At 47.8% G+C, this 27,947-nt stretch overlaps 1 protein-coding gene across 1 annotated transcript in view; it reads right to left on the reverse strand.

Moving 5' to 3' along the window:
• Positions 1-27,947, reverse strand: part of LOC142294881 (calpain-13-like) — a 212,644-nt gene that overhangs the window by 8,172 nt on the left and 176,525 nt on the right. The window contains exons 22-25 of the mRNA XM_075337943.1: positions 15,198-15,255; positions 12,986-13,056; positions 11,842-11,910; positions 8,046-8,124 (exon numbers count right to left, since the gene is read on the reverse strand). Coding sequence (XP_075194058.1) covers positions 8,046-8,124; positions 11,842-11,910; positions 12,986-13,056; positions 15,198-15,255 — 277 coding nt within the window. The remainder of the gene's footprint in view (positions 1-8,045; positions 8,125-11,841; positions 11,911-12,985; positions 13,057-15,197; positions 15,256-27,947) is intronic.

Below are 27,947 nucleotides of genomic sequence, written 5' to 3' on the forward strand. Positions count from 1 at the left end.
GTGGACGGCCGATGTGGTCGGATCCACCCGTACAAAGGAACTATTACTAAACCACCTATCAACCATCATAACATCCCAGATTTTTTGAAAGGTGGGTCCCAGATTGTGAGTAGCAAATATTACCTATCCATATGAAGAGAGAAAAATGCTGTGCAGAAGATCCGGCATGGGCAGGGGAACCTCAGCACTCATGGTTATGTGGCCCAAATGCACCTTCTATAACCCCATAGTGCAGACTGCGCTGAACCTCAGACGGGGGCTAAAGGAGCAGAACGGGTGATGGCACCTGCACACGGGCATAAGAGGGTTCACCGTCCCCTCTGCCGTACAAGAAGGTTAAAGGTCCAAGCAGGGTCCACTTCACAAATATCATGAGCTTTAAATAGTTACACCCGCCGGATGATGGGGTGGACTAAATTACAGCATTGGAAACACTTGTTGGCAGAAAGGCAAAGAACACACAAGGTGTCCACACAGAGACAAAGTGTTCAGAACCAGGACAGCGACCGAACCTGACTGTGTCTCAGCGGACCACAGCACAGGAGGCCGCCGAATCATATGACAATCAGTGGTCAGCTGTATCAGCTAAATAATCTGAACATGACAGGTAGGAAACATTTACAGACTGTGAATTGGGGCATCACTGTGACACATCAGTTTTACCATATAATGAACATGGTGAATAAAATATCCCAAAAACCATCGTGCAATCGCACTTTTTTTTTTTCGATTTTTCCACACTTGGAATTATTTTGCTTATTTGGGTTGGCTTATTTTCAGTGAATTGGGGTACCTGTGCAGTATATATGAGCACTTTATATATGTATTATATTATTATTCCATGTTTATATGTGTCAGGCTGCACTACTGAAGCTACTGAAGCCACAGGTAATGTAGCTTCAGAGTGCAGTTTAGCAAGCAACCAATGGGGGTCACCAGAGTAGTCAGTAATCCGAGTCAGCAGGAAGAGGTCTAAGACAGAAGCCCGAGGAGGAACAAATCATGGTCAGGAGCTAGCAAAAGAGTCAGGAGCCAAAGAGTAGCGTGCAAACCAAAAGGGAGAGACGAATGCCAGAGTCAGGAGCGAGGATACAGGTCAGCGGCCGAAAAGTCCAAATACAGATAAGGGAAGAGGCCAAACAGGTTAGGACAGGAAAAAACAACAGACACCAGCAGGAAGTCAGGGAACAGTATGAGCAGACGAATGGGGGAGGGTACAAGTGAGGACACAGTAGCAGAGAGGCAGGACAGATCGAGAACACTTATCAGAGCCAGTATACACGCTGCAAGGCAGAAATATAACTGGCACTGAACTGGCAGGGAAATTAACCCCTGACATGACCAGGCCAGATCTGTGTAAAACCACAGCAGGGGAAAGCCGGCCTGGATCATGACAATGTAATTCAACAATTTTGTGCAGTTTCCTTTTTGGTGCATGAATCTATATCTGTGTCTTCATTGAATCTGCGGGTTACTGTGTGCTTGTATACACACTTTATAAATGAGTGCCTACATCAGGGGATTTGTGCACTATGTAAAAGCACTTTATATGTGATATTGATGAACTTATTTATTCCATATTTATATCATTGGACATAAAGATTATTATTATTATTATTATTATTATTATTATTATTATTATTATTTTTGTGCATAGGTTCCTTACTGCCGGATGATTTTGCAATCGTGTCTCCATTGTTACCCTTTATTGACCTGTGTGTTTTTTTCTAATGTTTTTATGAGGTTCACGTTTTGCACTGTGTGTTCTTTTTTTCTTTACAATAAAAAAATATCTATCAGCGTAAAAAAACATTTGGATATTATTAACTATTATTACAGGTCAGATGTAGGTTTATATCTTTATCTGGGACTGTAGTAGTAATATACTGTGTATACTATGGATCTCTGGATTCAAGGTTGGCTCAAAATGTAACCTAAACGTATGTGTGTGATGCAGCAATATGTGAGCAACTACTTTAAGTTTTTGCCCCCCTTTGTCTAAATCTGGGCTCCTTCTATGAACTGAAATGTATTTAATATGTCATATAAACGCTTTTGTTGATGCTGAAGCTTCCGGACGCCTCCTGTATGGAGACACTAGTCGCCTGCATTGCTCAGGTAGAGTTTGGCCCATTCTTCCGCACACACGCTCCTCACATCCTGCAGGTCCCGGCTTCTTCTATGACCTCTGAGATTTAGTTCCTTCCAGACATTTTCTATTAGATTCAGCTCTGGTGATCGGCTCGGCCATTGTAGCAGATTTGTTTTCTTTCTCTGAAACCACCTGAGTGATGCAATTTCTCATTAAGTGGCAGGATTGCGTTCTATTTACTGATAGATCTCAGCTGGTGTTTTTGGCTGTTTGCACATCTCTTTCTTCACATGTTTGTAAGGAGGTGGTCGGAGGACCAAGGATGTGACGAATTCCTCCCCCTGCAGACATTGACCGCAATGTTCTTAATAGTTGTAATTTATGTCTTAGGCGGCTTTCACACTACGTTTTTTTAACACGCGTCCTGAACGTTTTTTAACGCAAAAACGGATCCAGTGCAAATGCGTTTTCATTTCAATGCATTTGCAATGGACTCGCGTCAGCATGCGTTCACATGCGTTTGCGTGCGTTTTAGTGAGGATCCAGCGACTTGTAGTTTTTTAACATTTTTCAAAAACGCTACTTGTAGCATTTTTGAGCTGCGTCCAAATACTGCAAGTCGCTGGATCCTGACTATACTGCACGCAAACGCATGTGAACGCTGGCGTGCTGATAGACAGGATCCTGTTTGCTCTACTGAGCATGCCCAGAAACCAGCCTTGGGTGATCAGTCTCTCTCTCCCCCTCCCTCTCTGCCTCTCTCTCTCTCTCCTCTCTCTCTCCCCCGCCTGAGAGCTGCGGACGCTCGTAACCAAGGTAAATATCGGGTAACCAAGCAAGTTACCCGATGTTTACCTTGGTTACGTGTGCAGGGAGCCTGGATCCTAGCAGCTGTGGACGCTCGTAACCAAGGTAAATATCGGGTATCCAAGCAAGTTACCCGATGTTTACCTTCGTTATGAGCCTCCGCAGCTGTCAGATGCCGGCTCCCAGCCTTAACGTTCAGTTCCCCTCGCTCCCGATCACATGACTCCAATGCCCGCCCATAAACATCCAGTGACAGGATCCTGCAAACTAATACATGCGTTTGCATGCGTTTTTCTTTGTAAAAGCAGGATCCGCTTTTGCAGCAAAAAAATGTTCATGACGCATGCTATAAAAACGTAGTGTGAAAGCAGCCTAAGAAGGTTTTATGCTGATAACTTATATGAGTGTGCCGATGCCATCTAGTGGCCAGAGAGTATTTGTATTATATTCGATACAATGTGCAATACAAGGTAATATTGTGGTACCGTGTTAGCCAGAAGAATCTATTGAAATACTATGTCCCAAGAATGCCAAAAGTATTTTAGGAGTGATACCTTTATAGGGTAACCAGATAAATTATATTAGCAGGTTTCAGAGCATCAAGGCTCCTTCTTCAGACTGAGGGAAAACATTTCTCCAGACCGGGACACAGTATGACTGATTTAAAAGTATCAATACTGAAAGGTCATTTTAAAGATGACCGAGAGAGAAAAATTTGGGAATTTAAACTGATAAGGATGTTTGGATCCCTAACAAAGGACTCAATGTAACCCCTGGTTTTATGCCTCACTCCATGGACACTTCCCACCTCCAGCAGAAGAACCTCAGAAGTGATCTGAACAGACACCTCCAACTCATCTGCATTTCTAACACAAACATTCATTTGATTTCCTTGGCTTATCTTTAGGAGGCCTCATCTTTCCCATGTCCTGTTGTAACATTCATTTAACCCCTTCAGCCCCCGGGCACTTTCCGTTTTTGCATTTTTGTTTTTTTGCTCCTTTTCTTCCGAGAGCCGTAACTTTTTTATTATTCCGTCAATCTTGCCATATGGGGGCTTGTTTTTTGCAGGACGAGTTGTACTTTTAAATGAAACCATAGGTTTTACCATATATTGTACTGGAAAACAGCAAAAAAATTCCAAGTGTGGAAAAACTGCAAAAAAAAGTGTGATCGCACAATAGTTTTTGGGATGTTTTATTCACCGTGTTCACTATATGATAAAACTGATATATCTAAGTGATGCCTCAGGTCGGTGCGAGTTTGCAGACACCAAACATGTATAGGTTTACTTGTATCTAAGGGGTTAAAAAAAAAATCACAAGTCTGTCCAATAAAAGTGGCGCACGTTTTGCGCCATTTTCCGAAACACGTAGCGTTCTTATTTTTTGGTATCTGAGGCTCAGTGATGGCTTATTTTTTGCGTCTCGAGCTGACGTTTATACTGGTACCATTTTTGCGCAGATGCTACGTTTTGATCGCCTGTTATTGCGTTTTGCGTAAAACTTGCGGCGATTAAAAAACGTACTTTTGGCGTTTGAAATTTTTTTGCCACTACGCCGTTTATCAATCAGAATAATTGATTTTATATTTTGATAGATCGGGTATTTCTGAACGCGGCGATACCAAATATGTGTATATTTATTTATTTTTTAACCCTTTAATTTTCAATGGGGGTAAAGGGGGGTGATTTGAACTTTTAGGTTTTTTTTTTTTTTTTTATTTTTTAAATTTATTTTTTTTTACTTTTTTTTATTTTACTAGTCCCCCTAGGGGGCTATAACGATCAGCAATCCGATCGCTATTATCTATCTGCTGATCACAGCTATACAGTTGTAAACAGCAGATTCAGTCACTTTGTTTTTCCCTCTGCTCTCGGCCGAGGGAAAACGAAAGTGAAACATCATAGCTGCAGGCGTCATCACATGACCCTGTGCTACGATGGCAACCACCGATAGTCACGTCATAATGCACGTGACTTCCGGTGGGGGCGGCGGTAAGTAAAAAACATGGCCGCGCGCATTTAGATCTTGCTGCCAGACTTTGGCAGCAAGATTTAAGGGGTTAATGGCCGCGGGTGGAAGAGATTCCACCCGCGGCTAGCAGGCACACATGTCAGCTGTTGAAAACAGCTGATATGTGTGCCGACCGCCACCGCCTGCCCGCGGCAGGGGGCGGGGCTTAACGGGACACGATCCTTGACGGATAGATCCGTCCAAGGTCGTGAAGGGGTTAAATGTTGTGATTTGGTCTCGGTAATTCATTTGTAATTTGCCTGAAGAAGGAGCCTTGATGCTCTGAAACCTGCTAATATAATTTTCTGGTTAGCCTATAAAGGTATCACTCCTGAAATACTTTTGTCATTCTTTGGACATAGTATTTCAATTTCTTATATTAGATGTAATGTGCGGTCATATGTTTTAGGTGTAAAGTGCATGGTTAGATGTGAGGTTCGCAGTGGTTCAGAGATGCAGCAGAGCTAGAGAAGTTACTAGATAGATAGGGCTGGTGAAGTGCAGTAGGGCCGGGTAACTCGTCCACATTGTCACAGCAGGTGCACCAGGGGTTAACTATAGGTTTTACCCCTGGGAGGAGTTTTTGGCACTAGATCCCTGGGAGGAGGGAAGTGCTCAATAAGATAATAAATGGCTGCCTAAGGGGCAGGTTGTGTGGTGTCATTGGGAGACCGATCCCCCCCACCACCTACGAGCAGATTGTCGGTGGCCTGCTGGGCGATGTAGGGGGTTCAGCGGGTTCCATCAGGCACCAGGACAAGAGAGAGCGAGACGGCTGGTAACAGAGGGAAGCCATAGGAAGTACTGCGTAGTGCTAGAGGGCACTGGAAGAGAGATAAAGAGAAAGGAAACTGAAAGTAACTGATAAAGAGAAAGGAAACTGAAAGTAACCGATAACGAGAAAGGAAACTAAACGTAACCGTTTAAGAGAAAGAATTCAAAAAGTTTCAGTAAAAATTGTGTTGAGGAAAAGAGAAACGTCTGTGTCGTCTCCTGATTGTTCCCAAAAGTAAGGAAGAAAGAAGAGACGAGGTTACCCCGAAACGGCAAGTAAGTGGAAGAAGCCCAAGTGTTCATGAGCCTGATCATCTGCCTGTAGCAGGGGCCAGGGGGTCGCCCAACACACTGACCATGACTACAGCGCCCCCCTGTGCCCCTGTTTTACATGTTCAATACTTTTTCCCTGTTATTTCTCATTATTACACAGCACTAATATTCTGGACATCTAAGGTGATTTCTCTGCCTGTGTGGATAGGATGGATTGTTGCGGACATCCGGTGAGACATTCATATCAATAGCACCTTCGGAAATATATTCAATACTCAGTGGCGTAACTAGAGTCTGATGGGCCTCGGTGCAGAGTGTGAGCCTGGGCTCCTCCTCCTACATGTTGGCCAGATGTATGGGCCATTGTAGCATTCTAAATGCTATAAAGACATACAAGTTGACCCCCCCCACTCTTCATTATGTAGTAATATCCCCCATCCTGTACTAATGTCCCCCATCCTGGGCTGCTTCTTGGGAAATATGTCCCCAATCATGGTATATAGCCCCCTCAACCTGGTATATAGCCCTCCATCCTGGTATATAGCTTTCGTATCCTGGTATATAGCCCCCTAATCCTGATATATAGCTCTCCCTCTTGTTATATAGCCCCCTCATCCTGGTATATAGCTCCCATCATGCTATATAGCCCCCTCATCTTGGTATATAGCCCCCATCATGCTATATAGCCCCCTCATCTTGGTATATAGCCCCATCATGCTCTATAGTCCCCTCATCATGCTATATAGCCCCTCATCATGCTATATAGCGCCCCATCATGCTATATAGCCCCCTCATCTTGGTATCTAGCCCCCATCATGCTCTATAGTCCCCTCATCATGCTATATAGCCCCCCGTCATGCTATATAGCCCCCCGTCATGCTATATAGCCCCCATCATGGTATATCGCCCCCTCATCTTAACATATAGCCCCCATCATGCTCTATAGTCCCCTCATCATGCTATATAGCCCCTCATCATGCTATATAGCCCCCCATCATGCTATATAGCCCCCTCATCTTGGTATATAGCCCCCTTCTTGTTCTATAGTCCCCTCATTATGCTATATAGCTTCCATCATGCTATAAAGCCCCTCATCATGCTATATAGCCCCCTCATCTTGGTATCTAGCCCCCATCATGCTCTATAGTCCCCTCATCATGCTATATAGCCCCCCGTCATGCTATATAGCCCCCCACCGCACAGGACGCAGTAAAAAAAAATATATATATTGTACTCATCTACCCTGCGCTCCCTCGGCATCCTCCTACAACACTGGCATGCTGGCAACTGACCAGCGTATAACTGGTGCAGCATCAGCAGCTGTCAGCATATTCTGTGCCCTCGGACACACATCCACCTGAATCAGGGGCTGGGGCCAACGGGCCCCCTGCACCCCCAGGCCCAGTGGCAGCGGCGATCTCTGCGGTCGTTACGCTCCTGTCAATACTTATTCCACCTGCTGTATTCTGTGGATATGTCATAAATGTATCAGATGGGAGAAACCTTACTGTACTGACTCATGAATGTACAGAATTTAGAAGAAGACGCTGGGGGGGGGGGATTTATGGGAAGGAATATAAAGTGACATCACAGATCTGCCCTAATTTTTGCAAATATATCTTCCATGTAATTTACCCTGCAATACCCATAAATCAAGAATCAAGACCCATAAAAGCCTCCAGAATCTCACGAGTACAGATCTTCAGAATCCTGAGCGCTAGTCCCCCCCATGAATGACGATTAATGTCCCCACACAGCGATCGCCCCTCAATGAACCCTGAAAACTTGATATCATTAAACTCAAACTGTGCCGCGGCCGATCCATCAACATTACAAGAAGTTGTTCCTCTAGAAGTCTCGGTAATCGGCCTTGTCTCCTCCCTGGAAGACAGAATCCATCCTGATTTTCCAGCCTAAAGATCTGGGACTTCTGTGATTTACGGACTGGGGAAAGAAACAAAGGTCGCACCGCGCTAATGTCATCCACACTGGGGGGATTAACCCTCTGTTTCCTTACGTGACGTCCAATCTTAAGAAAGTAAAGTTTAATAAATCCATAATAAACCATCACATAAATGCTGAACCTCTGTCGTGGACGGCTTTGGCCAAGCCGCATCGATCAATGAATCCGCTGCGGTTCACATCAATTGTCCTAAATACGTCCTGAAAAACAAAACAAAAAATATGTTCTTTCATTTAGGATGGATTTATTTAAGATTTTAATAAGAAATAAAACAAAAAAAAATCTTAATAAAGTTTATCACTATATTGGCTGTAATTACGCCCCCTATGTGCACGACTAACGCACTGCTCCTATGTGCACAAACATAAGCACAATAATACTGCAGCCTATGGACACAAATGCAACTATTTTAATACTATCCCCTATGTAGAAGGATGTACAATGCCTTAAAAAAGTATTCATACCGTGTGAACATTTACACATTTTTTCACATTGCACCCTATAATGTATATGTATTTTATTGGGACTTTATGTGATTTATCAGCAACAAAAAGCAAGTATTTGTCAAGTGTAAACAATATGATACATTGTTTTCTAAAGATTTTAAAAATGTAAATCTGTAAATTGTGCCGTGCATTTGTATTCAGCCCCCAGACTCACTACTTTGTAGGATCACCTTTCTTTGTCTTGCGTTTGTACTCATCCCCTGGAGTCAATACTTTGTAGGATCACCTTTCTCTGTCTTGCGTTTATATTCAGCCCCCGGAATCAGTACTTTGTAAGATCAACTTTCTCTGTCTTGCATTAGTATTCAGCCCCCTGAGTCAGTACTTTGTAGGATAACCTTTCTTTGTCTTGCATTAGTATTCAGCCCCAGAGTCAGTACTTTGTAGGACAACCTTTCTCTGTCTTGCATTAGTAGTCAGCCCCGGAGTCAGTACTTTGTAGGACAACCTTTCTCTGTCTTGCATTAGTATTCAGCCCGCCCCTGGAGTCACTACTTTGTAGGACCACCTTTCTCTGTCTTGCATTAGTATTTAGACCCGAGTCAGTGCTTTGTAGGACCACCTTTCTTTGTCTTGCATTAGTATTCAGCCCCGGAGTCAGTACTTTGTAGGACAACCTTTCTCTGTCTTGCATTAGTATTCAGCCCCGGAGTCAGTACTTTGTAGGACCACCTTTCTCTGTCTTGCATTAGTATTTAGACCCGAGTCAGTGCTTTGTAGGACCACCTTTCTTTGTCTTGCATTAGTATTCAGCCCCGGAGTCAGTACTTTGTAGGACAACCTTTCTCTGTCTTGCATTAGTATTCAGCCCCGGAGTCAGTACTTTGTAGGACAACCTTTCTCTGTCTTGCATTAGTATTCAGCCCGCCCCTGGAGTCACTACTTTGTAGGACCACCTTTCTCTGTCTTGCATTAGTATTTAGACCCGAGTCAGTGCTTTGTAGGACCACCTTTCTTTGTCTTGCATTAGTATTCAGCCCCGGAGTCAGTACTTTGTAGGACAACCTTTCTCTGTCTTGCATTAGTATTCAGCCCCGGAGTCAGTACTTTGTAGGACAACCTTTCTCTGCCTTGCATTAGTATTCAGCCCCTGGAGTCAGTACTTTGTAGGATAACCTTTCTCTGTCTTGCATTAGTATTCAGTCCCCTGAAACAGCGCTTTGTAGGATCACCTTTCTCTGTGTTTTTGGGTCTGTCTCTCCAGCTTTGCTCATCTTTGGTGACATTTTCCTCTTCTTTGCACATGAGTTCTCACTCAGTGAGATTGGATGAAGACATCTGTGATCTGCAGGTTCTCGGTAGATTTGGGTCTGGACTGTGACTCGGCCGCTCACACTCAGGAATATGCTCTGATCTGAACCCTCTATTGTAGTTCTGCAGGATGATGAGGGTCATTGTCCTGCTGGAAGGTGAACCTACAACCCAGTCTCACATTTTCTGTAGCCTCTAACAGATTTTCCTCCAGGATTGCCCTGTACTTAGCTCCATCCATCTTCCTATCAACTCTGACCAGCTGCTCTGCCCCTGCTGAAGAAAACTCTCCCCACAGCAGGATGCTGCCTCCACCATGTGTGACAGTGGGGATGGGGTTTTCAGGGTTATGTGAAGTTATTTAGTTTTCTTCCACACACAGCATTTTGCATTTCATCACAAAAGTCCTCCTTTGGTCTCATGTGACCAGAGCAAATTCTCCCACTGCTCGCTGGGTCCTCTACAAGGCTTTTTGCAAACTACAAGTAGGACTTCATTTGGCTTCTTGCTTTCAGAAATCTTCTTGCCACTTTTCAACAAAGGCCAGATTTGTGGAGAATACAACTAATAATGAAAAAAGTCTGGAAACGTTCATGGAGTATGAATACATTTTCTAGGCACAGTAATTATTATAATACTACCATTATATGCAAGAGTATATTACTACTATAATACTGCCCCTATGTACAAGAATATAACTACTATAATACTGCCCCTATGTACAAGAATATAACTACTATAATACTGCTCCTATGTACAAGAATATAACTACTATAATACTGCCCCTATGTACAAGAATATAACTACTATAATACTGCTCCTATGTACAAGAATATAACTACTATAATACTGCCCCTATGTACAAGAATATAACTACTATAATACTGCCCCTATATACAAGAATATAACTACTATAATACTGCTCCTATGTACAAGAATATAACTACTATAATACTGCTCCTATGTACAAGAATATAACTACTATAATACTGCCCCTATATACAAGAATATAACTATTATAATACTGCCCCTATGTACAAGAATATAACTACTATAATACTGCTCCTATGTACAAGAATATAACTACTATAATACTGCCCCCATGTACAAGAATATAACTACTATAATACTGCCCCTATGTACAAGAATATAACTACTATAATACTGCCCCTATGTACAAGAATATAACTACTATAATACTGCCCCTATGTACAAGAATATAACTACTATAATACTGCGCCCTAAGTACAAGAATAAAACTACTATAATACTGCCCCCCTATGTACAAGAATATAACTACTATAATACTGCCCCCTATATACAAGAATATAACTACTATAATGCTGCTCCCTATGTGCAAGAATATAACTACTATAATACTGCTCCCTATGTACAAGAATATAACTACTATAATACTGCCCCTATGCACAAGAATATAACTACTATAATACTGCCCCTATGTACAAGAATATAACTACTATAATACTGCCCCTATGTACAAGAATATAACTACTATAATACTGCTCGTACTGTATGTACAAGAATATAATTACTATAATACTGCCCCTATGCACAAGAATATAACTACTATAATACTGCCCCTATGTACAAGAATATAACTACTATAATACTGCCCCTATGTACAAGAATATAACTACTATAATACTGCCCCTATGCACAAGAATATAACTACTATAATACTGCCCCTATGTACAAGAATATAACTACTATAATACTGCCCCTATGTACAAGAATATAACTACTATAATACTGCCCCTATGTACAAGAATATAACTACTATAATACTGCCCCTATGTACAAGAATATAACTACTATAATACTGCCCCTATGTACAAGAATATAACTACTATAATACTGCCTACTATGTACAAGAATATAACTACTATAATACTGCCCCTATGTACAAGAATATAACTACTATAATACTGCCCCTATGTACAAGAATATAACTACTATAATACTGCCCCTATGTACAAGAATATAACTACTATAATACTGCCTACTATGTACAAGAATATAACTACTATAATACTGCTCCTACTGTATATACAAGAATATAACTATTACAATACTGCCTCATATGGAAAAAATAAAACTGCTATAATACTACATTTATTGTGCAATGAATGTTTATTTCACCTTAATCCTATTCAGTTGTTTCAATAGGCGGCAAAATCCATTGAGACTCAGTTTTCCGTTTCCATTCAACTGAAGTTTAGTTAAGTTCCACAGCTCTCTGTCCTGATACACAGAATTGCCTGTAGATGGCGCTCTCACATTAGGGAACAGTGTGTTAAACATTATACATGATATGAATGTACGTTCACTGATCTTTGTCTTGGGAGTCTCCACATATGTGTTTGTTTTCGTTTTGCTAAGGGAGGGAACAATATGACATAAATCTCCACTTTACTCTTCCTAAAGAGGTTCTGCAGGAGTGCACACCAGACAAAGTGCACACCAGACAAAGCAGATTATTTGAGGCAGATGTAGGCACTGCCAAGCACAAATATAAACTAGCATGGGAAATATCACTCTTTCCTACATGTATTTCTTGGATAGAAGTAGCTTTATTGCTGCCCCTTTTAACTAAAAGCTCAGCCTCCAAAATCCATCACCTTCACCTGTGGGCACTGACACCTGCCCGCTGCCATTCTGGAGCAAGCTCTGCACTGGTATTGACCTGATCCTGTAGCCAAATCCTCTTTAGGACATGGTCTTGGCATTTGTTATACTTTCTTTGCAGCTGTGAAAGTTTTTTTTTTTTAGTTGCACGTCTCTTTTTGAAGATCTTGATGATCCTATAAGTGGTTGATTTATGGGCAATCTTACAAGCAATGTCCTTAACTGTAAAGCCCTTTTGATGCAAAGCGATGATGACTACACATGTATACTTGGAGATAACCTTAGTTAACAGAATAAGACAAGGATTTCAAGAATCAGCACCATTTTAACAGAACCTTATAATTCAATTAGGATGAGAAAGTGATATCAGCTGCCTTGTCCTTGTTAATACTTTCTTTGGATCTAATGGGAAGATCATTGAAATAATTATAATAATAGAATTTTACTGGAACGTTTAACAATCTAGAGTAAATGCAAATTGCCACTCTAAAGACTAAAGTAGCAAAGTTTGTGAAAACTAAATGTGTGTGTGATGTGTGTACATGTGTGCGTGTGTTTGTGTGTGTGCACATGTGTGCCTATGTGTTTATATGCGTATTTCAGGTATGCACTGTTACTTATTTCTCTAGAATCAAACTGGTGCTACAGTAAAAGATACATCCATCAGCAGCAGCATCCATCGGCACGAGTCCAGGCTGAAGTGTCCTTTGTCAGCTACAAGGGATTGGTCTGCAAATGAAGAAGAATTATCCCTCGTTTTACACTTCACGCTAAACTCATTTTGGAATGTGATTAGAGAACGGGTTGTGTAACTCTCGGAATGACGAGTGTCCGACACACGGCATAACAGATGCGCACGGACCTATGAATGTCCGGCGCACGGTAAAAGGCATGCGTATCAACAGGGATGGTAAAGAAGAGGACGACCCTGACAATAGGGAGTGGGGTAATGGGTTAACTCCTAACACTTACCTGTGTCTGGTCCCTGAGGTTCCCTAACATCCCTATACAAGTCCTACCCCTCGTTGCCGTCACGTGCCTAGTCCCTAACTGTCCCTCCTCTCACTCTGGATAGTTACAAGGCCAATGAGTACGCTAAATATCACAACTACAATAACGACATACAGGGGAAAAAAGGACAAACAGAGGAACATAGACAAAAGTTCACTACTGCAGCCAGACACCAAGGCTGCAGCCGACCAGGCTCCAAAACAGCACTGCAACAGCTAGGCTCCAGCAGCATAACACCAGCAGCTCCAAGAGAGCTTCCTCCTACCATAGTGGTCAGAAACAGAATGAGAGTCTATAACCAGCAACAGGTGATAGATTATGTGACTATTTAAAGGAGATGGGACTAGTCAAAAAATGGCTGCACCTGAAGTGATCTAACCAGGAGCTTCTACCATGACAACGACACACAGGGGAAGGAAAACAAACAGGGGAACATAGACTAAAGCATGGGTCCCCAATTCCAGTCCTCGAGGGCCACCAACAGTGCATGTTTTCAGGATTTCCTTAGTATTGCACATGTGATAATTTAATCACCTGCACAGATGATGATTCCAACACCCATGCAATGCTAAGAAAATCCTGAAAACATGCACTGTTGGCGGCCCTCGAGGACTGGAGTTGGGGAACCCTGGACTAAAGGATATACAAACAAACTATACTGCTCCAGCCAGACACCAAGGCTACAGCCAACCAGGCTCCAAAACAGCACTACAACAGCTAAGCTCCAGCAGCGTAACACCAGCAGCTCCAAGAGAACTTCCTCCCACCATAGTAGTCAGAAACAGAATGAGAGTCTATAACCGGCATCAGGTGATGAATTATGTGACTATTTAAAGGAGATGGAACTAGTCAAAAACCGGCTGCATCTGACGTGATCTAACCAGGAGTTTCTAGCATGACAACGACACACAGGGGAAGGAGGACAAACAGGGGAATATAGACAAAAGGATATACAAATAAACTGCACTGCTCCAGCCAGACACCAAAGTTGCAGCTGACCAGGCTCCAAAAATAGTACTACAACAGCTAAGCTCCAGCAGCATAACACCAGCAGCTCCAAGAGAACTTCCTCCCTCTACAGTGGTCAGAAACAGAATGAGATTCTATAACCGGCATCAGGTTATGGATTATGTGACTATTTAAAGCAGATGGGACTAGTCACAAACCGGCTGCACTTGAGGTAAACTAACCAGCAGCTGCTAGCAAGGAAAATGACATTAACCTTTGCTGCACTAACAGAAAGCAAAATATTTAAAATCACAGAGCAATGTGAAGCTCCGATCCCAGAGTTGTCACAAGTCTGTCAAGCACGAGGTTGTCAGAGCAAGTGCCCAAAATTATCATCATAATCTTCATCAACTACTGTCCAAAATGGACATAAGAAACCTATTTTGATATAAATTAACCAGGTCTAAATAATTTTTTTAACCCAGATTGTGGGATCATCATGTCAAAAAATCCTGCCCTTTGTCAAATAGAAGGTCCTGGGAGATTTCAGCTCTATAGCCTATAGAATTGTGATTGCAGCTCTGAAGTATAATGCAGGCCCAGGAAAGGAGCAGTACAAGATAGCTAGGTCAGATACAGATAGGAACGCACTTCTGCAACTCTGAAGAAAAAAACTTTCACAGGTCACTTAACCCCTTCCTGACGTGGCTAATTTCCATTTTACCATTTTTGGTTTTTTTCTCTCTTTTTCTTCCAAGACCAATAACTGTTACTTTTTTCCATCATGAGGGCTTATATTTTTGCGTCACAACGTGTACTTTTGAATGACTTTATTCATTTTATTGTGTGATGCACTGGAAAGCGTCGGTGCACTGCAAATGTCGCTGACGGAGGACACAATTTTGCCTTACCTGTGATAACCACATCATTCAGAAGCATCTGGAGGTTCTCCGCGTTCATCTCCGAGGTCTAGACAAAATTCATCATATTTAATTTATCTGATATTTTACATTCATGATTATAGTGACAGTAATCCAAATATCTGCATTCAGTTATGTGAAGTTGAAGAATCACAAGTCCCTATGACAACTCTTCCTGTCCATCTTCCCAGAAGGCTGTATCATTAGCCCCTACAGCAACCAATCAGTGTTCAGCACAAAAGAACAAGATCTGCTCTGATACGAGTCAAGTCTATCCAGATATCAATGAGGCAAAAGCTTCTTTTAATAACAATGCCTGCAACTTTAACTAGGGAAATCAATCAGAAGGTGTTTTTTTTTTTAAGTTTGGGTTTAACCCTTTAAAGGTCTTTCAATATTCAAAATTGTAGACCTGCACAAGGCTGGGATGGGCTACAGGACAATAGGCAAGCAGCTTGGTGAGAAGGCAACAACTGTTTGTGCAATTAGAAAGTGGAAGAAACACAAGATGACTGTCAATCTTATTTGGTCTGGGGTGTCATGCAAGATTTTGCCTTGTGGGGTAAGGATGATTCTGAGAAAGATCAGGAATCAGCCCAGAACTACACGGGAGGACCTGGTAAATGACCACAGTCTCGAACATTACCGTTAGTAACACACAACACCGTCATGGATTAAAATCTTGCAGGGCACGCAAGGTCCCCCTGCTCACGCCAGTGTGTCGCCCTGGGCAAGCCAGGGGTCACAGGTCACAACACCACCACACCCCACACTCCAGGTAGGCACATCACAGCTAACCAGAAATCCTTGTTGCCTTCCTCCAGAGGCTGATGATTCACACCAGGGGGTGGGCCAGGCGGTTGGCTTCGCCCACCAAGGAGATCACAGCTCTGGAGGCGGGAAGTACCTACCAGGCAGAACAGTTAGGGAGGAGGAAGTGGAAGGAGTGGAAGATAAGCCCAGGCAGGGCAAGAGTGAAGTCTAGCTGAGGGCTAGAAAGGAGTAAACAACTAAGTGAAAGTAGAGAAGTGGAAAAGGAGGAAAGCAAGAAGTGGTGACAGAGCAGAGAGTGTGCAAAGCCTGAAGGGTCCAGCTTTGTGGAGGGCCAGAACAGCAAGGTCAGCGACGGCGGTGACTGTCTGGAGGGGGACCGTTTGGAAGTTCCTGGAAGGACCCCGTTGGCTGTGTGCCCGGTGGTCTGGAGCAGTGTTCCGAAGGACAGTCAGCACCAGGGCAGGGGCCTCTCGGACCCCGGCAAGGCTAGGAGTCGCCAAATTTGCCGAATCCGTCAGTGAAGGGGACGTAGATCCCCCAACAACCAAGTCCCGATTGAAGGCAACAGCCCAACCTGAAGCAGAGAGACACCGCCACCGCCACGGCACCAGTTTCTCAGGGCCAGCGCCTGCGGGCAAAGTGTAGAGCTCCTCCGGCCCAGATTGCAGTCGGGGAGCGGGTAACCGGAGGGAATCCACCGCTACCATCAGTCAAACGTAGGTGCAAGGAAGAGGGACATCACCGTCACCTACCGGGAGTGCAGGTGCAGCCGTCTGTGGGACCGTCCTACCAGCCGTTTGGTTTACCGTACAAACTGTGTCCATGTCTCAGGCTGAGTGAGCACCACAGTGCCGCAAGGCACATCGCTGCCCCCGCGTCCCTGCGCCCACCAGGCCCCGCACCTTACAAACCATCACCGGGCCCCGGGATCACCAACCCCTACCCACGGAGGGGCAACACAACACCTGGCTGCTCCCCATCACCATCCCCGGGATCCCCACCCAGAGCAGCGGTGGTGCAATCACCATAACCGTGGGTGGCGTCACGAACTATAACAATCCCCGCACCCAACAAACCCCTTTCACTCACGGGCGAGGAGTGTCGCTCGAGGAACCCCGGGATCCGGCCCACAGCTCGAGCCACCACTGAGCAGCTGCCGGACCCGAGCAGAAGGGGTGAGCGTAGTGTGCCGACACCCTCCTCCCCGCCCGCGACAACTTGGCGTCACGAACAGGATCTTACCGCTCTGCCGTCTGGTAGAGGTGCGCCTTGTTACCGCCGGAGGTATCCGGCAGAAAAATTTCAGAAGCCGCCATCTTTGGCGCGAAGAGTTCCCGCTCGAGCGTCTTCTCGAGCAGTAGAGGCGCGAAGGCCAAAACCCCGCCCCGAGAGAGGAGGGGCCGGAAAGAGCTAAGGGGGACGAAAACAAGATGTCTGCGCCCGACGGAGCCGCTGGAGGAGCGGTGGTCGCAGCCGCAGCGGCACCCGCGGATGGGAATGGGCCTGCCCAAGCCCCGGTTGTACCGGCGGGAGGTGCCGCGACCCCCGCGCTCGCTCAGGTCATGCCGTTTTTCTTGCCCTATGCACCCGGAGCTGCCTGGCTACCACAGTATGATGGGAAACCGGATGCCCTACAGGCCTTCCGGAAAAAGCTTAACCCGTTGCTGGAGCTGTACCCCCTGACTGATAAGCAACGAGCGGCGATAGTGCTAGGCCAGCTAACCGGTATGGCGGAGCAGGAAGCGGAGACCTGGGCCGAGGGGGACCGGCTCTCTGTAGCCACCATCTTTGAGAAGCTACAGACTGCCTTCGAGACCCGGACTGAAGCTGAGCTGAGGATGCAGTTTTACCAGTGCCGGCAACGAGCCGGGGATAGCATTCGGGACTATGCTCTACGTCTGCAGACCGCCCTCCGCACGCTGAAGCGGGTGAACTCTATTAATGAGGCGGATAGCAACAAGATGCTGGTGGAGCAATTTGCGCAGGGGATGAGGTCCCCTGAGGATCGTAAACAACTCCGGCTGTGGGCCCTGGAACACCCTGATGTGGACTTTGCTGTGTTAAAAGAGCGGGCTATCAAAGCACTCCAGCCCCCGGCTGCTGAAGTTCTGGAACCCGTCCCGTGGCCCGTCGAGACAGCTCCTGTTGTGGCGGCCTCAGCCAAACCAACCTCTGTAATGCCTGCAGCCCCAAGCAGCACAGTCGAAGAGTTGGCAGCCCAGGACCTTGCCAAAATCCTTGCTGCACTGCAACCTTTGACCAGATCTCAGCCTCCAGCGCAGATACAGCTTGCTGACAGTCCCGAGGATGTTCCCTGGATGCAGCAGAGAAGTGCTAACAACCCGCGGAGCAGACCTCCAATCTGCTACAAGTGCCGTAAGCCGGGCCATTACTACCGACAGTGCCCGTTAAACGAGCAACCCCTGGAGCCCCGGGCCAATCCTCAGGAGTAGAACATCGTGGCCCCCCGGACTGGCGAGACCGATATATCGGGGCCCGCCCTATCATCCCCGTGGCTGTGGACGGCATACCAGTGATGGCTCTCTTGGACACTGGATCACAGGTAACTACTATACCGTACAAGTTGTACCAGCGGTATTGGGCCGTAGACGAGCTGGCGCCCCCAGACAATAGCATAACGTTGATAGCCGCTAATGGACTTCCATTGACCCAGGTGGGGTATAAACAAGTGGCTATGACAGTGGGGCAAGCTGAACTACAACACCAGGGTATGATTGTGATCATGAATGAACCCAGTGATCATAACCCGAAGATAGTGCTGGGAACCAATGTGATGGAACACTGCATGGCTGATGTGTTGACCCTATTGCAACAGCTGGCCGCCACAGCGGCGGGGAGCCGGCAGAGGGCTGTGCAGCGTGAAATCCGTGCCCTGATGTACCGCCAGCATGTAAGCTCAACAGGAGGGGAGATTGGTGGAGTGAGAGTGATGGATGTTGCTCCATTGACTGTGCCCCCTAGGAGTGAGATGATGATCTGGTGTAGGGCAGCAGTAGGGCCTCAGGGGCGTGACTACCCCGCAATGATGGAGCCCATGCCTTCCGAGCACTGGCCCACTGTAATGGCCGCCCGAGGGGTGGTGGATGTGAAGAAAGGGAGAGTGCCTGTGAGAGTGTTGAACTGTGGGGAGGAAGAAGTCAGGCTTCCCCGGTATGCCACCATTGCCAAGCTGCTTACCCTGGACCCTCACACTATCCATGAAGCCAGCCCATCCACACCCCAACCTGCCACCAACACTCCCCCACCCCAGGGGGACATAAAAGAGTGGCACCAACAGCTACATGTAGGCACTGATGATACCCCTACACATCACAGGGCAGGGGTACACAGGGTGGTGCAGGAGTACGAACAGGTTTTCAGTAAGCACCCCCTAGACTTCGGGCAGATCAAGGGGGTCCAACACCACATTCCCACAGGTGAACATCCCCCTGTCAAAGAGAGGTACAGACCTATTCCCCCTGCACATTACCAGTGTGCCAAGGATATGTTGAGGAATATGAAGGAGGCGGGGGCTATTCGGGATAGCTGTAGTCCCTGGGCCGCTCCGTTGGTACTGGTTAAGAAGAAGGACGGTACCATGCGGATGTGTGTGGACTACCGGAAGATCAACCAGATAACCCATAAAGATGCCTATCCATTACCGCGTATTGAAGAGTCTTTGGCCGCACTGAGGACTGCAAACTACTTCTCGACCCTTGACCTCACCAGCGGGTACTGGCAAGTGGCCGTGGCTCCAGAGGACCGGGAGAAGACCGCCTTCACCACCCCGATGGGGCTCTGCGAATTCAATAGCATGCCGTTTGGGCTGTGCAATGCCCCTGGGACCTTCCAACGGTTGATGGAGTGCTGTCTGGGACATTTAAACTTCGAGACCGTCCTGCTGTATTTGGATGATGTGATTGTTTATTCCCAGACGTATGAAGCCCATCTGGAGCACCTGGCCGAGGTGTTCGCGTCCCTTGCCAAGTATGGGATGAAGTTGAAGCCCTCAAAATGCCACCTGCTGAAACCCAGGGTGCAGTATCTAGGGCATGTGGTGAGTGCGGATGGTGTCGCCCCCGACCCTGAGAAGATCACTGCCATCCAAAGCTGGCCGAGACCAACTACAGTGAGGGAGGTAAGGCAGTTTCTGGGTCTGGTGGGGTACTATCGGCGCTTTATAAAGGGGTACACGAAGATGGCTGCCCCCATGCAAGATCTCCTCGTGGGACAGACCAAAGGTGGTAGACCCATCGGAGCCCCACTGTCGTGGGAGGACAAGCATGAGGAGTCCTTTTGCCAGTTGAAGGCGGCCCTGACCGGAGAAGAGGTCCTGGCGTACCCTGACTATGGGCGCCCATTCATCCTCCACACGGACGCCAGTAACGTGGGGCTAGGAGCGGTCCTATCCCAGGTCCAGGATGGAAAGGAGAAGGTGATTGCCTACGCCAGCCGAAAACTCCGGCCGACCGAAAGGAACCCTGAGAACTATAGCTCCTTCAAGCTCGAGCTACTGGCGTTGGTGTGGGCTATCACGGAGCGGTTCCGTCACTATTTGGCGGCAGCAAAATTCACCGCATTCACGGACAACAATCCGCTGACTCACCTGAACACGGCCAAGTTGGGCGCGCTGGAGCAGCGGTGGGTAGCCCGGTTAGCCAACTATGATTTCACCATAAAGTACCGAGCTGGTCGTGTCAACATCAATGCAGATGCACTCTGCCGGATGCCCCATTTGTCAGAAGAGGGGTGCGAGGATGACGACCTCGAGGAGATTGAGTTACCTGCGTTTCACCAGCCGCCTACTGAGAGGGTACAAGTATGTCAGCAAAGGGTGCATCTGGACCCGCGGCCCAGTCAAGAGTGGCAGGACGCCCAGGACCAAGCGCCGGCTGTCCGCCTTGTCAAGACCCTGGTGGAACAAGGTGCTATGGGAATAGACCCTGCCGCTCCAGCCGAAGCCCAACGCTTGTGGAAAGAACGGAAACGGCTTTACCTACACCAAGGGAGGCTGTACCGTGAGCTGATCAACCCGAAGACCCATGAGAAAATATGCCAGTTAATCGTTCCTCAAGCTGATGTCGCTACTGTCCTACAGGCATACCATGATGGTGCTGGCCACTTCGGGTGGAAGAAGCTGGAGATGCTGTTGAGGGAGCGGTTCTATTGGAGTGGGATGCGTGAATCGGTGGAAGCCTGGTGCCGAGAGTGCGGTCCTTGTACGCTGAGAAGAAAGGACGAGACTAGCCAGAGGGCACCGTTACATCCCACAGCCACCCATCAGCCGCTGGAGCTGGTCGCCCTAGACCATGTCAAACTCACCCCTAGCCGAAGTGGATACACCTACGCCTTGACCATGGTAGACCACTACTCAAGATTTATGGTGGTAGTCCCCGTTAAGGACCTGACTGGTCGAACCGCTGCTCGAGCGTTCCAGGCCTATTTTTGCCGACCCCATGGGTACCCCGAGAAGGTGCTGACTGACCAAGGCCCGGCTTTTGAAGCAGAAGTGTTTCACGAATTCTGCCAGTTGTACGGCTGCAAGAAGATCCGGACCACTCCGTACCACGCCCAGACCAACGGCATGTGCGAGAAAATGAACCATTTGGTCCTGGGGCTCCTCAAGACGCTACCGCTGGAAGAACGGAACATGTGGCCAGAAAAGTTACCCGACTTGGTCGACATGTACAATAATATCCCGTCCAGCTCGACGAAGTGCACCCCAGCGTATCTGATGAGGGCTCGTCCTGGCCGCCTGCCGGTGGATCTGGAGATGGGGTTGGAGGCCCCGGAAGCACTCCCTTCAACGGCAGAGTGGGAAAGTCGGAGGAGGGCCCAATACCGGCAAATTCAGGAGCATGTGGAGAAAAACCTCAGTCGGAGTCGAGAACAGCAAGAGCACCGGTTCAATCAGAAGGCACCCGCAGGTCCTTTCCAGCCAGGAGATGTGGTGCTGAAACGGAAGAGGAAAGCCCACAAACTGGATGATCAGTGGGAGCAAGTCCCTTACGTCATACAACCCACAGAGTGGGATGATGGGAAGACCTACCAGATCAGTCGTGACCAAGGGGGTACCCTGGCCACCGTTTCTCGGGACCATCTGAAAAAATGCCCCCCAGCGTTGAAGGCAGAGGCTGAAGTACCGGTTCCTCCACCAGTGGAAAAGGCGGCAGAGGTAATCCACACTGTGATGGGTGACTTCCCAGCAAACTGGCCTACACAAAACGGCGCGGTGATACTTCCAGTGATACTGTTCCCACAACCCGTGGATGAAGAAGTAGTGGAAGCGGTTATCCGTGAGCCAGAACCAGTGCCAGTGCCCAGGGATGAATCTGTACCCAGCCCCCCTACACCTCCGCCTGCTCCACACTATAGCAGGGAGGAGGAACCGATTGTTCCCTCTACCCCACTGTCTGGCAACACTGACCCCGGGCCCCGAAGGTCCACCCGTTCCAACCTAGGTAGACCCCCACTTAGGTACAGGGAGACCGTTCTATGAGTAAAAGGGGTCCGCAAATGTGAAGGAGTGGTTATTTGTTTGAAAAGTTGAAAGTTTGAAAGTCCTGCAAATGATGAAAATGAAAATGATCCGAAGTTCACCTGATTCACCGTGTGATTTGCAACCGGCTGGAGCCGGCACCGTTGTCCCCGTGGGGACCGTTTAAAAATGCATGGGAACTATCCATGGACAAGCCCGTGAACTTGCAGGGCAACCACAGACGTTAGTGGCTTGTAAATATGTTGGTTACCGTTACCGTTTTCCGCAATGCCGCCTCCGGAGAGGCAGGTTGGAGGGAGGGCCCTGAGCAGAGCAGGCTGGGGCCCAGCCACCAAAGGAACCGGTGGCTACCCTCTGGAGGGAAGGACAGATCCCGCTCGGGTACCGTGTGCTGGACTGTGGGTCAAGGGGTGCTGCCTGGGTTTTAGGGGCAGCATCAGGGCCAGGTTACTTGGGTGGGAGAGAGCGGAAACCGTAACCGTAAACCGTTGCAACGTTAAAAGTAAATGTGCCTCCCGTCTTGGGAAGAGTTATTAAAAATGTTATTCTTGTTTGCTTAACCTTGTTACCCCTTTTTCAGAAAAATAAAACCGGTGTAGGACGGCAGCCCGCGGACGGTCTGCATTTTGCTAAGGGGGAATGTGTCGCCCTGGGCAAGCCAGGGGTCACAGGTCACAACACCACCACACCCCACACTCCAGGTAGGCACATCACAGCTAACCAGAAATCCTTGTTGCCTTCCTCCAGAGGCTGATGATTCACACCAGGGGATGGGCCAGGCGGTTGGCTCCGCCCACCAAGGAGATCACAGCTCTGGAACCGGGAAGTACCAGGCAGAACAGTTAGGGAGGAGGAAGTGGAAGGAGTGGAAGATAAGCCCAGGCAGGGCAAGAGTGAAGTCTAGCTGAGGGCTAGAAAGGAGTAAACAACTAAGTGAAAGTAGAGAAGTGGAAAAGGAGGAAAGCAAGAAGTGGTGACAGAGCAGAGAGTGTGCAAAGCCTGAAGGGTCCAGCTTTGTGGAGGGCCAGAACAGCAAGGTCAGCGACGGCGGTGACTGTCTGGAGGGGGACCGTTTGGAAGTTCCTGGAAGGACCCCGTTGGCTGTGTGCCCGGTGGTCTGGAGCAGTGTTCCGAAGGACAGTCAGCACCAGGGCAGGGGCCTCTCGGACCCCGGCAAGGCTAGGAGTCGCCAAATTTGCCGAATCCGTCAGTGAAGGGGACGTAGATCCCCCAATAACCAAGCCCAACCTGAAGCAGAGAGACACCGCCACCGCCACGGCACCAGTTTCTCAGGGCCAGCGCCTGCGGGCAAAGTGTAGAGCTCCTCCGGCCCAGATTGCAGTCGGGGAGCGGGTAACCGGAGGGAATCCACCGCTACCATCAGTCAAACTTAGGTGCAAGGAAGAGGGACATCACCGTCACCTACCGGGAGTGCAGGTGCAGCCGTCTGTGGGACCGTCCTACCAGCCGTTTGGTTTACCGTACAAACTGTGTCCATGTCTCAGGCTGAGTGAGTACCACAGTGCCGCAAGGCACAGCGCTGCCCCCGCGTCCCTGCGCCCACCAGGCCCCGCACCTCACAAACCATCACCGGGCCCCGGGATCACCAACCCCTACCCACGGAGGGGCAACACAACACCTGGCTGCTCCCCATCACCATCCCCGGGATCCCCACCCAGAGCAGCGGTGGTGCAATCACCACAACCGTGGGTGGCGTCACGAACTATAACAATCCCCGCACCCAACAAACCCCTTTCACTCACGGGCGAGGAGTGTCGCTCGAGGAACCCCGGGATCCGGCCCACAGCTCGAGCCACCACTGAGCAGCTGCCGGACCCGAGCAGAAGGGGTGAGCGTAGTGTGCCGACACCCTCCTCCCCACCCGCGACACCAGCATATGTCCAGATGCTATTGAAGTTCTCCAATGACCATCTGGATGATCCAGAGGAGGCATGGGAAAAGGTCATGTGGTCAGATGAGACTAAAATACAACTTTTTGGTATCAACGCCACGCGCCATCTTTGGAGGAATAAGAAGGATGAGTTCAACTCCAAGAACACCATCCCTACCGGTAAGCTTGGGGGTGAAAACAACATACTTTGGGGTTGATTTTCTGCAGAGGGGACAGGACAACTGTACTGTATTGAAGAGAGGATGGATGGGGTCACGTGTCACTAGATTTTGGCCAGCAACCTCTTTCCCCCTGTTAGAGCATTGTAGATGGGTCGTGACTGAGTATTCCAGCATGACAATGACCTGAAGCACACAGCCAGGGCCACTAAGGAGTGGCTCCGTAAGAAGCATTTCAAGGTCCTGGAGTGGCCTAGCTGTCTCCAGACCTGAACCCAATAGAAAATCTTGGAGGAGCTGAAAATCAATGTTGCCCAGTGTCAGCCCCGAAATCTGAAAGATCTGGAGAAGATCTGTATGGAGGAGTGACCTGAAAGATCTGGAGAAGATCTGTATGGAGGAGTGACCTGAAAGATCTGGAGAAGATCTGTATGGAGGAGTGACCTGAAAGATCTGGAGAAGATCTGTATGGAGGAGTGACCTGAAAGATCTGGAGAAGATCTGTATGGAGGAGTCACCTTAAAGGTCTGGAGAAGATCTGTATGGAGGAGTCACCTTAAAGATCTGGAGAAGATCTGTAAGGTGGAGTGACCTGAATGATCTTTAGAAGATCTATATGGTGGAGTGACCTGAAAGATCTGGAGAAGATCTGTATGGAGGAGTGACCTGAAAGATCTGGAGAAGATCTGTATGGAGGAGTGACTTGAAAGATCTGGAGAAGATCTGTATGGAGGAGTGACCCGAAAGATCTGGAGAAGATCTGTAAGGTGGAGTGACCTGAATGATCTTTAGAAGATCTATTTGGAGGAGTGACCTGAAAGATCTGGAGAAGATCTGTATGGAGGAGTGACCCGAAAGATCTGGACAAGATCTGTAAGGTGGAGTGACCTGAATGATCTTTAGAAGATCTATTTGGAGGAGTGACCTGAAAGATCTGGAGAAGATCTGTATGGAGGAGTTGCCAAAATCCCTGCTGCAGTGTATGCAAACCTGGACAAGATCTACTGGAAACGTCTGACCTCCGTAAATGCAAACCAAGGTTTCTACCAAATATTAAGTTCTGTTTTTATATTTTTTCATGCAATAAAATCCAAAATATTTATTTAAAAATCATACAATCTGATTTTCTGGATTTCTCTTTTATCCTGACACAGTTGAAGTTACCTACAATAAAAATTACAGACCTCTCCATTCTTTGCAGGTGGGAAAAATTGCAAAATCGGCAGAGGATCAAATACTTATTTTCTCAGCTGTATTAGTCAAGTGATCCACCTGACTGCTGGACACACCATAGAATAAAGTGGGTAAGACACTTAAATTTACGGCTCATGCACACAACTGATTGTATCGTAGTAGTGTTCTTCATAGTTTTCATTGAGAGCACTAAAGTGTGTGGGGTTTGAAGATAAGTGTGGCATAGTTTAAACACAATTACATAGTGGTGATAACTGTAATTGTTTAATTTCATTAGGGAATTGTTTGTCTGTTTGTCTGTGATACTGTTAAAAAAGCAAAAAAAAAAAAAGTTTGTCTTGGGATTTAATCAGTAGTATTAGTCACACCTGTTTCTAGAACCTTCTGGCAGCTTCTGGAAGTTCTTGTAGAACTATATAAACCAGCCACAGCAAGCGAGGTGCTGAGTGTGCGAGGTTCTGAAGTAAAGTGCGGGGATAGAAGATAAGTGTGGCATAGTTTAAACACAATTACATAGTTTGACACAAGAACATAGTTTGAATTTATCCTTATATGTTTCCCATTGGTTTTTTTTATTTATTTTTTTCTCTTTGTTTTTCTACTTTACTGTTTATCCCCATTTAATAGGTGCTCTATGGACAATGCTACCAGGTGTGTATCTTGGGTATCGAGGGTGAATATGTCTGCACTCGATGCAAGCATGTTGAGTGTTTGGAAGCCAAGGTAACTGATCTAAATAAGCAGCTTGCAACACTCAGGGGCATTGCAAACCTGGAGAGAAGTTTAGAGCTCACTGAGCTTTCTCTGGCTGGGGCCAGTGATATGGAGGAGGGTGGAAGTGGGGAAGATCTGGACCCAGAGGTAGGTAGCTGGGTAACAGTTAGAAGAGGTAGGGGGAAAAGTGTCAGGGAGCCTAGTCCTGACCTGGCGCAACCTAGTAAATATGCCTGTTTGACTGATATTAGGAATGAAGGGCCAGGACTAGGGTCACTACAGCAGGACGTTGCTCCTAGTGTCGCGGGCGGGGAGGAGGGTGTCGGGACACTACGCTCACCCCTTCTGCTCGGGTCCGGCAGCTGCTCAGTGGTGGCTCGAGCTGTGGGCCGGATCCCGGGGTTCCTCGAGCGGCACTCCTCGCCCGTGAGTGAAAGGGGTTTGTTGGGTGTGGGGATGGTTATAGTTCGTGACGCCACCCACGGTTGTGGTGATTGCACCACCGCTGCTCTGGGTGGGGATCCCGGGGATGGTGATGGGGAGCAGCCAGGTGTTGTGTTGCCCCTCCGTGGGTAGGGGTTGGTGATCCCGAGGCCCGGTGATGGGTGGAGAGGTGCGGGGCCTGGTGGGTGCAGGGACGCGGGGGCAGCGCTGTGCCTTGCGGCACTGTGGTACTCACTCAGCCTGAGACATGGACACAGTTTGTACGGTAAACCAAACGGCTGGTAGGACGGTCCCACAGACGGCTGCACCTGCACTCCCGGTAGGTGACGGTGATGTCCCTCTTCCTTGCACCTAAGTTTGACTGATGGTAGCGGTGGATTCCCTCCGGTTACCCGCTCCCCGACTGCAATCTGGGCCGGAGGAGCTCTACACTTTGCCCACAGGCGCTGGCCCTGAGAAACTGGTGCCTTGGCGGTGGCGGTGTCTCTCTGCTTCAGGTTGGGCTGTTGCCGTCAATCGGGACTTGGTTGCTGGGGGATCTACGTCCCCTTCACTGACGGATTCGGCAAATTTGTCGACACCTAGCCTTGCCGGGGTCCGAGAGGCCCCTGCCCTGGTGCTGACTGTCCTTCGGAACACTGCTCCAGACCACCGGGCACACAGCCAACGGGGTCCTTCCAGGAACTTCCAAACGGTCCCCCTCCAGACAGTCACCGCCGTCGCTGACCTTGCTGTTCTGGCCCTCCACAAAGCTGGACCCTTCAGGCTTTGCACACTCTCTGCTCTGTCACCACTTCTTGCTTTCCTCCTTTTCCACTTTCACTTTTCTTACTGTCACTTGCTGTTTACTTTAGCCCAGCCTGGGCTACTCCTCCACTCCTTCCACTTCCTCCTCCCTGACTGTTCTGCCTGGTACTTCCCGCCTCCAGAGCTGTGATCTCCTTGGTGGGCGGAGCCAACCGCCTGGCCCACCCCCTGGTGTGAATCATCAGCCTCTGAAGGAAGGCAACAAGGATTTCTGGTTAGCTGTGATGTGCCTACCTGGA

The sequence above is a fragment of the Anomaloglossus baeobatrachus genome, chromosome 3 (genome assembly GCF_048569485.1).
Source record: "Anomaloglossus baeobatrachus isolate aAnoBae1 chromosome 3, aAnoBae1.hap1, whole genome shotgun sequence".
Lineage (NCBI taxonomy): Eukaryota > Metazoa > Chordata > Amphibia > Anura > Aromobatidae > Anomaloglossus > Anomaloglossus baeobatrachus.